Below are 11,853 nucleotides of genomic sequence, written 5' to 3' on the forward strand. Positions count from 1 at the left end.
CACCCCTTCATCTAAACTCACCTTTTCATCTGTCCTCACCCTTTCATCTTTCCTCACCCCTTCATCTATCCTCACCCCTTCATCTGTCCTCACCCCTTCATCTGTCCTCACCCCTTCATCTGTCCTCACCCTTTCATCTGTCCTCACCCCTTCATCTGTCCTCACCCCTTCATCTGTCCTCACCCTTTCATCTGTCCTCACCCTTTCATCTGTCCTCACCCCTTCATCTGTCCTCACCCTTTCATCTATCCTCACCCCTTCATCTGTCCTCACCCTTTCATCTGTCCTCACCCCTTCATCTGTCCTCACCCCTTCATCTGTCCTCACCCTTTCATCTTTCCTCACCCTTTCATCTTTCCTCACCCCTTCATCTATCCTCACCCCTTCATCTGTCCTCACCCCTTCATCTATCCTCACCCCTTCATCTATCCTCACCCCTTCATCTGTCCTCACCCCTTCATCTGTCCTCACCCCTTCATCTGTCCTCACCCCTTCATCTGTCCTCACCCCTTCATCTGTCCTCACCCCTTCATCTGTCCTCACCATTTCATCTATCCTCACCCTTTCATCTGTCCTCACCCCTTCATCTGTCCTCACCCCTTCATCTGTCCTCACCCCTTCATCTATCCTCACCCCTTCATCTATCCTCACCCCTTCATCTGTCCTCACCCTTTCATCTATCCTCACCCCTTCATCTGTCCTCACCCCTTCATCTATCCTCACCCCTTCATCTGTCCTCACCCTTTCATCTATCCTCACCCTTTCATCCATCTCTATACTCACTACATTAATAAACACTCTTGTATTGTTTCAGATTAAAGTGTTTTTACAGTTCTTAGTGTTCTACTATGAGCTTCTCCTGCAGAACCTTCTCTGGTGTTTTTTGGTCACGTGATGCTGCAGGTCCTGAAGGTCTGTTCTGGTCCACGGTTCTTCAGCAGAACCACCAGACGATCTCCTGTTTGTGGTGATTTTCTGTTCCTTCATTGGAACTTTAATGTTTGAGGTTCTGTGGAGAACAATCTTAGAATATTTGTGTTTTCTTTAGATTCATTTTTACGACCTTTTATGGAACGTTTAGACCAAAATGTTCAAATCCAACCTTTAAACGTTTCCTCTCATCAGAACCCAACGTTCTGTAGAGCTTCAGCTTTATTAGTTGGATTGTAGAACATTTATTAGAGAACATCTATTATAGAACATTTAGTATATAACATTTATTATCAACCATTTATTACAGAACATGATGGAACATTTATTATGGAACATTTAGAACAGAACATTTACTCTAGAATGTCCATTAGAGAACATTTACTACAGAACATTTATTACAGAACTTGTTTGTTTTTAAACTGTACTTTTGTAACTGTGCTTTGAGAACATTTATTGATTATTGATCTATCAGATTCTGCTGCTCTTCCTGTTACCATGGCAACACCACCATGCAAACAGCTCAGCAGCCAATCACAGCTCAGCGCTGCAGAATCTGCAGGAGAACCCTAGTGTTCTCCATAGAACCAGGCTGTACAGTGTGTCAGTAGAACCTCAGTGTTCTCCATAGAACCAGGCTGTGCAGTGTGTCAGTAGAACCTCAGTGTTCTCCATAGAACCAGGCTGTGCAGTGTGTCTGTAGAACCTCAGTGTTCTCCATAGAACCAGGCTGTACAGTATAAAAATGTATTTAAAAAAGTATAAAAATATGAAAAACTCAGTTTGAACCCAACATTTGATTAAAAAAATAGCTTCTGGTTTAAATTCAATGAAGTCTCTCTTTTACAGCTTTAGAATTAACAAAATACAAGTTTACAAACGTCCTGAGAGCAAAAAGTTTAGAGTCTGTGGATCAGGGTGTTCCCTGTACAGGTGTTTATCAGGGTGTTCCCTGTACAGGTGTTTATCAGGGTGTTCCCTGTACAGGTGTTTATCAGGGTGTTCCCTGTACAGGTGTTTATCAGGGTGTTCCCTGTACAGGTGTTTATCAGGGGGTTCCCTGTACAGGTGTTTATCAGGGTGTTCCCTGTACAGGTGTTTATCAGGGGGTTACCTGTACAGGTGTTTATCAGGGGGTTACCTGTACAGGTGTTTATCAGGGGGTTACCTGTACAGGTGTTTATCAGGGGGTTACCTGTACAGGTGTTTATCAGGGGGTTACCTGTACAGGTGTGCAGCGGGAGCCAAACACAGCGTCGTGGTGCTCGATGAGGATCTCGGTGAAGATGTTGATGGGAGTCAGAGCTGACAGGGAGATGGAACCATGACGAGGCCGGACCAGGTTCACACCGAAGACACAGGACAGGTTGGACGGACTCATCTTATTGGTCAGACTCTGTTGAGACACCTGAGACAGGTAACCACACCTCAGTTATTGATCAGTACCGACAATCAATGATCAATGTTAACTATTGATCAGTTCACCTGATGGAGGAAACCCAGCAGGAACTTGGCCACGATGAAGTGATGTTCAGGTAGACTCTCCATGATCTGTCGACACCTGCCGACCCGGAGGCTGCTCTCCACACCTAAGCAGGAGAACCAATCACTGATCAATACTCACTGCTGATCTCCTGGATGGAGGTGATCACTGATCAGTACTCACTGGTGATCTCCTGGATGCAGCTGTAGAGTCTGAAGGTCAGCAGAGGTTCAGGAAGTTCCCTCAGAAACGTTTTCAGAATCACAGCAGCAACGTGAACGTCTTCATAGTCGTCAAAGTTCACAGGTTTCCCTGAAGGTCCACAGAGAAGGAGTTATTGATCAAACCACAGTTATTGATGATGTAATATTTATTGATAATGTAATATTTATCGATGATCCATCTACGGGTCGTGAAGGCAGCAGGTGAAGCAGGTGATTCCAGATGTTCTACTGCAGCCTCCTGAGATGTTCTCAGGTCATAAACCTGAAGAGACGTTCAGCCAATAGAGTTCACAACCTTCAGAGTCTAAGGATGAACCTGGTCCAAACCTGGTTCCTCGACTGAGGAGTTTCTGGATCATCTTAGAAACTACAACCACAGATACAGGTGAGGTTCTACCTGAGTCTTCATGTTACCTGGGTAAAGGAGGTCCTCTAAGTTGTCCTTCCACGGTCCAGTCTGGTTCTGTCTCCAGCAAGACACAGACTGGACCAGAGAACCTTCTCTTCTCTGGAACCCAAAGTTCCCCTAAAGTCTCTGGATTCTTCCTAGCTTCAGTCCTGCTGACCTCCTGGTTCCTGATCCAAAGTTCTCCTTTTTCAGCCTGATGGGTTTTCTGCTGAAGAGATTCAAAGAACCTGAACAGAACCTCCACCAGGTGCTCCCAGTTCACCACCACTTCCTGTTTGGGTCCACCAGGTCAGTCCAGCAGCTTCCATCTGATCCAACAACCAGGTGGAGATCAGCTGACATCTGCTGCTCCACACCTGCAGGGGGCATCATAATCCAGGTGGAGCTGCTGCTTGTTGTAGAGTTCAGTGAGGTTCTTGAATGTTTCTGTCTGGTCCTGAGAAGACCTTCCAGGATCTCCAGACCCAAAGTCCTCCAGCGTGATGATTGATAAAGATCAGCTTCCGCTGGTCACTTACTCACAGCTCAGACCAGACATCGGATCAGAACAGAGTCAAACAAAAACCAAACGACACCAATAAAAACATTCAAACACCATCAGCTGGTTCTCAACTGATCTATCTGCTGATCAAAGTTATTGATCCTGAAATTAAAAAAAACTCACCGAGGTTATAAAGCTTCTGGACGTCTTTGATGACCTGAACACGAGCTGAACGTCTGAAGATCCCCTCCGTCCTCAGACCTGCCGAGATGATCGATCGATCAATCGATCGATCAATCACAGAGATGAGAAACTTCCAATAAGCTGCTTTCACTTTTGGTCCTAATCAATGAATCTACAGATAATTTATTGATTTTAATGATCAACATTTTCACAAATGAAAGCAAACTCAGCTTCAGATTCTTTGTACTGATCAGTTTCACAGATTATTGATCAGCTGTGTCCACCTGTTGTCCAGGTGATTCCTCTGAACACTACGTTACCCATGAGCCTCTGCTGCAGCTGCTTACTGGCAGACTCACCTTTATCCTTCAGGTAGGAGACGGTCTGAGCCATGACAGGTGGGATGACGGCGCCTCGGTTCTTCTCTCTAATGCTGCCGATAAACACAGTATTGATTATAGATTATGGATTATTGATTGTTGATCAGAAGCTCCAGCTCTACAGACACTCACTACTGCAGACTGACTCCAAACTGTTGGGTTGGCAGCGGCGGTCGGGGTGGAGGTGTTCTCACGGTGGGCGGGGCTCCACCTGTCTGAGCTGCTTGCAGCTTCTCGTCGTGTCTGAAGACCAAACAACAAACGGTGAACAAACCCAGAGTCTGAGGAGGCCACAGGTGAGGGCAGAACGTACCTGAGAACGTCTGCAGGAACCACCAGCTGCTCCAGGTTCAGGTGTTCTCGCAGCTCCGACAGGTAGTTCACGTACTTGAGCTTCTTCCCAAACTTGTGACTGAGGAGAAGCAGAGATGAGAGCAGTCACTGGGGACAGGTGGAGGACCACCTGCAGATCTCAGGGGTGTTCTCACCTGATCAGAGGTTTGAAGATGTTCCACACGATCCTGATGAAGTTTGTTGGATGGACGACATACAGAGTCTTCAGGTTCTTCTTGTATCTGAAGAAACAAACCAAGTTACTGACATGAAAATTAAACAAACATCTTTATGATGAATTATTGAATAAAGACTGAGTTTGGTTCTGGAGCTCCTTCAGCTGTCGTTAACTTTATTATTGGTTTAATCAGCAGAACACTGAGGAACTTTATTCTCTCATTAATCAGCTGCATGGAAAACAAATCACTGTTTGAGTAGAAAAGCAGGAAGTTTAGACAGAAAACAGCTGATCGATCACATGACCCGCTGTGATTCATCAAAACATTTCCTTCAACAGATTCTGATGAGACAGAAAATGTTCTTCTATTTAAACATAAAGATCACCTCCAGCATCACAGCTTCTAATTTACTGGTTGTTTATTTCCATGGAGATTCTGAAGGCATCAAACTGTGAATGAACATCTGGAATTATGGAGGAAACCTGTAATTCACAACATATTTTATTTTGTAGCTTCTTTAAATGATTCAATTTGAATTAAAAATTGCTAACAATGATAACTTGTAAAACCAGTTGAAATTGAATGAATGATGAAACTGTTCAAAGCTATTCAAAATGTCCCAAAACGTGTTCAAAATGGTACAAAATGACCCAAAACTAGGGCTGCAACTAACGATTATTTTAATAATCAATTAATCAGCCGATTATTTTTTTTCCGATTAATCGATGAATCGGATTAAAAAAAACATTTTTAATTTCCGCCTCTTTATTCAGAAATAGAAGATTTGGAATGACAGAACAAATAAGATGATTGTAGTGAAGCCTTTGTCTTCAACCATCAGAGGCCTCATGTCAGTGACGTTCATGCTGAGGATGCTCTCAGTCAGTCAGCTGCCTGCTGTGGTGGACATGATGTCTTTCTATCATGAAACCTGTTAATGTAGTTCATCCTGCCTCACTCCAACACAGACCAGTGTCTTCACTCTGATGTCAGAAAATTAAAACTTGAGGCTTAATCTTTAAATTATTACCACATAGTGTGAAAGTTACGTTCATTTGTAATGCATATTCAAACATGCTTTAGCTGATGAAAGTAAAATAAAACCTATCTCTCACAGTCACACACACTCTATCACTGTCATTAATCAGTTAATAAGCAAACCCTAGCATCAGACAAGCTACCAGAGAGACTGATGTTATCAAATGTAGGATAATGCAGTGACTTAAGGAGCGTGTCCACTAGATGCAACACATCGCATGTGGCCGGTTGGTGCGTTTCCAGCTGTGATCCGGTGTGTTTACCTGCAGCTCATTTTTATAAAGTAGACTCTTCTACTGTCCTTAAACATCTAAACTAGCCGTCGGTGAACTAAAACCAGGACAGGTTCAGCTGCTGCACAGATTATTTGTCGCCTCAAATGCTTTAGAAAAACTTTCCCCTGAAGTTTTCGAAATAATAAAGTTTGCCGCCCAGCCGCTGTGTTTATCAGACTCTTCTACCGGACCGTCAAGCTGAAAGCGCGGTCACGTGACCACGTAGTGTCCCGCTCGTGACCGTCTGTCATCAGTGTGATTTTCAGATGCGTGCATTCGCATGTAGTGGACACGCAGCATGTCTTTGTTTTGTGAAGCGTGAAATGCTCCCACACTTTTAAGGACTTCGGTCAAACTGTTTTCTCCGTGCTGGTCATGTTTCATTTGTTGAATTTACTTTCCTTTGAAAATACCTGCTCTGCTCTGCCTCCACCTCGCTCTGTTCAACTCGCTCTGCAGGTGAAGTAAACAGCTCCGCGACATGACGAGTGACGCATGAATCGCGCGACACAAAGAATCGATAACGCAATTCGTTGCCAACGCTTTTAATAATCGATTATTATCGATTTTATCGATTCGTTGTTGCAGCCCTATCCAAAATATGTCCAAAATTTGATAAATCTTGTCGTGAACGACCCAAAAGAAGTCCCAGATAACCCTGAACAAGTCCCAAGAAACTCAAAGTTTGTTCAAAATAACTCAGTTTGAATTAAAAATTACCAACAATGACTCAGAATCTGTTTGTTAGATTCTTTGGGTTTTTTTGTAAAATAATCTAAAATATAAAACATGTTCTGATTTATTTAATTTTTTTGTTTCCTCCATAATTCCAGATGTTCATTCATAGTTTAATGCCTTCAGTGAGAATCTAGAATATAAACAAAGAACATCATCAACAAGAAGGTGAATCCAAACTAAAGATTGGTGCGTGTAAAACATTTTCCCCATAAAACAGGAAGTGACATCATCAGTCTGCAGGAAATAATGAACCTACTTCCTGTCAAACTCTCCGTAAGCTTGCCGTAACCAGCTGAGGGACGGCTTGTTGCTGCTCCTCAGACCATGATGGAAGTAAACCAGGATGTAGTCCATCTCCACGTACTGGTCTAAGGTGAACCTCAGGTACCTGCAGCAGCAGCAGAACCTCATCAGAACCTCATGATAGAACACCTGAAACACACTGCAGGTAGGTTCTTACTCCAGCAGGCGGCGGTGGTCCAGCTGGTGAGACGGAGGAAGAAGGCAGCTGCTGAAGCTGATCAACTTCCTGCCGAAGTGATCGTCACCTGCAGACAAACACCTTCAATCCACTTGACCAATCCACAGAGGACCAACAAAACATGAACTCAGGTGAGCCGTCGGTACCTGACACCTGGATGATGCCATGTCGAGCCACGTCGTAATATGGGTAGGAGGAGTCAAGACTGCAGGTGGGAGGAAGTGATGGAACATCTGAGACACAATGCTGCTCTTCATCCTCCTTCTGCAGCTCTGGCACACGTAGGAAGCACGGTTTACAACACGTCTGCAACATGCCTGTAACATGTCTGCAACACGCCTGTAACATGTCTGCAACACGCCTGCAACACACCTGTAACATGTCTGCAACACGCCTGCAACGTGCCTGCAACACACCTGTAACATGTCTGTAACACACCTGTAACATGTCTGCAACACACCTGTAACATGTCTGTAACACACCTGTAACATGTCTGCAACACACCTGTAACATGTCTGCAACACACCTGTAACATGTCTGCAACACACCTGTAACACGCCTGTAACATGTCTGCAACACGCCTGCAACACACCTGTAACATGTCTGCAACACACCTGTAACATGTCTGCAACACACCTGTAACATGTCTGTAACACACCTGTAACATGTCTGCAACACACCTGTAACATGTCTGCAACACACCTGTAACATGTCTGCAACACACCTGTAACATGTCTGCAACGTGCCTGCAACACACCTGTAACATGTCTGCAACACACCTGTAACATGTCTGCAACACGCCTGGAACATGTCTGCAACACGCCTGGAACATGTCTGCAACGTGCCTGCAACACACCTGTAACATGTCTGAAACACACCTGTAACATGTCTGTAACACACCTGTAACATGTCTGCAACACGCCTGGAACATGTCTGCAACACGCCTGGAACATGTCTGCAACGTGCCTGCAACACACCTGTAACATGTCTGAAACACACCTGTAACATGTCTGTAACACACCTGTAACATGTCTGTAACACGTCTGCAACACACCTGTAACATGTCTGCAACACACCTGTAACATGTCTGCAACACACCTGTAACATGTCTGTAACATGTCTGTGACACACCTGTAACATGTCTGCAACACACCTGTAACATGTCTGCAACACACCTGTAACATGTCTGCAACACACCTGTAACATGTCTGTAACATGTCTGCAACACACCTGTAACATGTCTGCAACACACCTGTAACATGTCTGTAACATGTCTGCAACACACCTGTAACATGTCTGCAACACAACTGTAACATGTCTGCAACACAACTGTAACATGTCTGCAACACACCTGTAACACACCTGTAACATGTCTGGAACATGTCTGCAACATGTCTGCAACATGCCTGGAACATGTCTGCAACATGCCTGGAACATGTCTGCAACATGCCTGGAACATGTCTGCAACACACCTGGAACATGTCTGCAACACACCTGGAACATGTTTGCAACACACCTGTAATATGTCTGTAACATGTCTGCAACACGCCTGTAACATGTCTGCAACACGCCTGTAACATGTCTGCAACACGCCTGGAACATGTCTGCAACACACCTGCAACATGTCTGCAACACACCTGGAACATGTTTGCAACACGCCTGGAACATGTCTGTAACATGTCGGCAACACGCCTGTAACATGTCTGCAGCACGCCTGTAACATGTCTGCAACACGCCTGTATAATCTGAGTGTGGCTGGTTTGACTTCAGTATAACAATAAAAATAATAATAATAACAATAAACTTCACTCATGAAACACCTTTTCTTCTTCTTCTTCATCAGTAAATGTTGCTGCTTCCAGTTCACTGATTTATTATCTGAGACACAAAATGTATGAATGGATCCACAGTTCTAATCATAACTCATTTATTTGTAAGGTACACCGGTACACAGCATAGAACATGATGTTTAGTGTAGATGATCCTGCTGGTAGGTACGGACAGATCAGTGAAAACTGTATTTACAGGATAGAAGATAAAACATGTTTAAATATAAAGTGGCTATAGAGTAGGACAAAAAGTGAAGGGTTAGAACACCTAGACGTCTATGAAATAAAATGGATGGCTGTATTTATATAGTGCTTTTATCCAAAGCGCTTTACATGATACGTCACATTGACCCATTCACACACACATTCACACACCAAGACCTCTATGACCTCCAGCTGTCTGGATGTAAAGCAGGTTTCAGCCACAGATTCCTGCAGTTTCTTAGTGATTTCCTGTTTGTGGATCAGAGCCGGAGGTCTGGGAGGAAACTCTGCTGATAATCAGCTCTGAGGAAGTTTCACATAAACAAATGATGAAGTCGGACTGGAATATTTACTGAAGGTTTCTACAAGGTTTATCTGAACAGACAAGGATCAGCAGCTTCCTGTTGGCTGGTCGTCACCAGGCTGCACTAAGATCACCCACAGAGAATTAGTGTTAAGATTATACAGAAAATGTAGAACTGGAAATAGAATTGGGTGGAAAACATGAAAAAAATGATACATTTGAAGGCAAAGCTCCAGGATGAAGACTAACAGCAGAATAAATGACATCATGATGTGATGTAAAGCAGCAGTTTGACCGATGCATGACGGGAATTGAAGTTTAATTTACAACACACAAAATATACACGAGATAGGCAGTTCAAGCTGTAAGGTTATTAATGGTATTAACACTAATTATAGTGTTCAAATAAGACTTTTAATTCTGGAATTATTCTGGAAATATTTAGTAATCATTCCGGAATAATTATTTGGGGAATATTTAGTAATTATTCTGGAATTACTCAGGAAACATTTAAGAATTATTCCAGAATTATTTTTGGAAATATTCTGGAAATGTTCGGGGAATAATTAATAATTATTCTGGGAATATTTAATAACTGTTCTGGGAATATTTAGCTATTATCCTGGAATTATTCTGGGAATATTTAGTTACTGTTCTGTAAGTTCCAGTGAACTTAGAGTCTGACAGTAATCTGCTGTAGAGAACCTCCAGACTGTCGACCTGCTTTAGGTGCTGCGTTCAGGTGAACTCACCTGATTCTGCCAGCTGCTCCAGTTCTGCTGTGGAACTCATTCCTGCTCACCTGGACGGAACACACCTGGATGAGCTCACAGACCCTGAACACAGGTATTTAAGGAAGTAAAGTCGAAGACAGGAACACCTGACCAGGTGAGGCTGTTAGCTAAAGGCTCTAATTAGCATCAGACCGACCTGGAAACTGTTTCACGTCTGTTTAACTTCCTGTTTTCAGCTGCACGCGCTTCTTTTGCCGCCTCACCTGAGCAGGTAAACGACGACTCGCGGTCCAGGACGACCTGGGACGTAAATGTAACGTTAAAGTTGATGAAAAACGGCGAATCAACCGGAACCGAGTTTGATCCAAACTTCCTCCACCAGCCGCTGCCACCGCTGTGCGCATGCTCAGAACGGACCCGCAGCGGCTCCATTTAAAACTAGTTAGAGATTTAAAAAAATGTTTTATTAGTTTAAAAACGCGTCGGTGAGAGGTAAAACTGCCAGATATTTTTCATAAAAGGAGTTTTACTTCACATTAAAACCGTTTGACCTGCAGATAACAGAAAAGAAGCATCTCAAAGGTTTTGACTGCTGTTAGTTTATTGTTTATTTTTATCTATCTATCTATCTTTCTATCTTTTGTCTGGTAGTGTATATCTATCTATCTATCTATCTATATATATATATATATATATATATATATATATATAGATATATAGATATAGATATATACATACATAGTCTTAACTAAATGACCATAAAACCACAATGAAGAGACACCAGACGACACTATAAGACAGAAAATGATACAAATAAAATCTAAATTTGACATAAAAACAGTTAGAATGAAATGAAAGCATCAGACAGAGAAGAAATAGCAAATCAGCAAAGTAAAACAGAGTAAGACAGTGAAGATGTTTCCTGTAGATGTGAAACTGTGACATCTGCTGGACGAAAACCTTCACTGCAACTGAACACAAACTCAATCCTTCACGTTCATTTATCACCTGCTAGAGACTTCAGAGCAAGTTTCCCCTGATTAACAGAACACTGAGCTGGTTCTAAGGTTCTATTGGGTTCTATTAGGTTCTATTGGGTTCTTATAGTGAATCTGTCAGTTTTACATTAACACTAATAATAAATATAATAAGTTGAACAGAACACTGAGCTGGTTCTAAGGTTCTATTGAACAGAACCAGGGTTCTGTTCATCAGCTCTGGAGCTCTGAACCAATGAATGAACAGAGTCACGTGATTATGCAAATGAGGCAAGTCCACAGGAAGTGTGACCCAAATATGAAGAATAATGATGAGCTGCAGCAGAGATTAGAACCCTCCAGGAGAGGAGATTTACAGAACAGAACCAACGTTTCATCTAGAACAGCTTTAATAAATGATTTTAGAATGGAAAAGAACCAACGTTTCAGATCATTTAGCTTTAATAAATTAAAGAAATTGAAATCAACTTCATTTAGTCATAAAAAGGCAAAAAAACTGATTTAAAATATGAATAAAACCTTCATTAGTGACTTTAAATAAGACTAAAACTGAGGGAAAAAATGAACCTGGATTCATTCATTCATCCATCCATTCCATTAATAAATGTTCATACGTTCACTAATGAATGAGTGAATCTGCAGCACTGAAC

The 11,853-nt window shown here is 42.6% G+C and overlaps 1 protein-coding gene across 42 annotated transcripts; it reads right to left on the reverse strand.

Annotated features, from left to right (window-relative positions):
- Positions 1–1,202: 1,202 nt before the first annotated feature.
- Positions 1,203–10,924, reverse strand: LOC110970939 (rho GTPase-activating protein 8). 42 transcript variants are annotated; one of them, XM_051958557.1, is made up of 14 exons: positions 8,035–10,917; positions 7,771–7,858; positions 7,551–7,726; positions 7,281–7,506; positions 7,114–7,201; positions 6,910–7,041; positions 4,579–4,665; positions 4,404–4,502; positions 4,223–4,333; positions 4,070–4,143; positions 3,711–3,788; positions 2,597–2,725; positions 2,416–2,519; positions 1,203–2,338 (listed from the first exon to the last, which is right to left on the reverse strand). In XM_051958557.1, exons 1-14 carry the CDS (start codon positions 8,833–8,835, stop codon positions 2,141–2,143), a joined length of 2,391 nt encoding a protein of 796 aa, XP_051814517.1. In that variant the 5' UTR covers positions 8,836–10,917; the 3' UTR covers positions 1,203–2,140. The 42 variants fall into 42 exon arrangements, 28 of the variants coding, with proteins under 28 accessions (XP_051814517.1, XP_051814498.1, XP_051814493.1 ...); XM_051958538.1 differs by having other exon boundaries at positions 7,281–7,726; positions 7,771–7,836; positions 7,892–10,921; XM_051958533.1 differs by having other exon boundaries at positions 7,551–7,836; positions 7,892–10,921.
- Between the last annotated feature and the right edge of the window lie 929 nt (positions 10,925–11,853).

Source organism: Acanthochromis polyacanthus, chromosome 1 (assembly GCF_021347895.1).
Source record: "Acanthochromis polyacanthus isolate Apoly-LR-REF ecotype Palm Island chromosome 1, KAUST_Apoly_ChrSc, whole genome shotgun sequence".
Lineage (NCBI taxonomy): Eukaryota > Metazoa > Chordata > Actinopteri > Pomacentridae > Acanthochromis > Acanthochromis polyacanthus.

Coding starts and splice junctions, on each gene's coding strand:
- LOC110970939 (XM_051958521.1), bottom strand. CDS start 8,835: ATGTTACAGGCGTGTTGCCGACATGTTACAGACATGTTCCAGGCGTGT. Junction 7,042..7,113: donor GACCACCGCCGCCTGCTGGA/GTAAGAACCTAC, acceptor CTGCTGCTGCAG/GTACCTGAGGTTCACCTTAG. Junction 2,726..3,710: donor CCAGAAGCTTTATAACCTCG/GTGAGTTTTTTT, acceptor GTGGACCTTCAG/GGAAACCTGTGAACTTTGAC.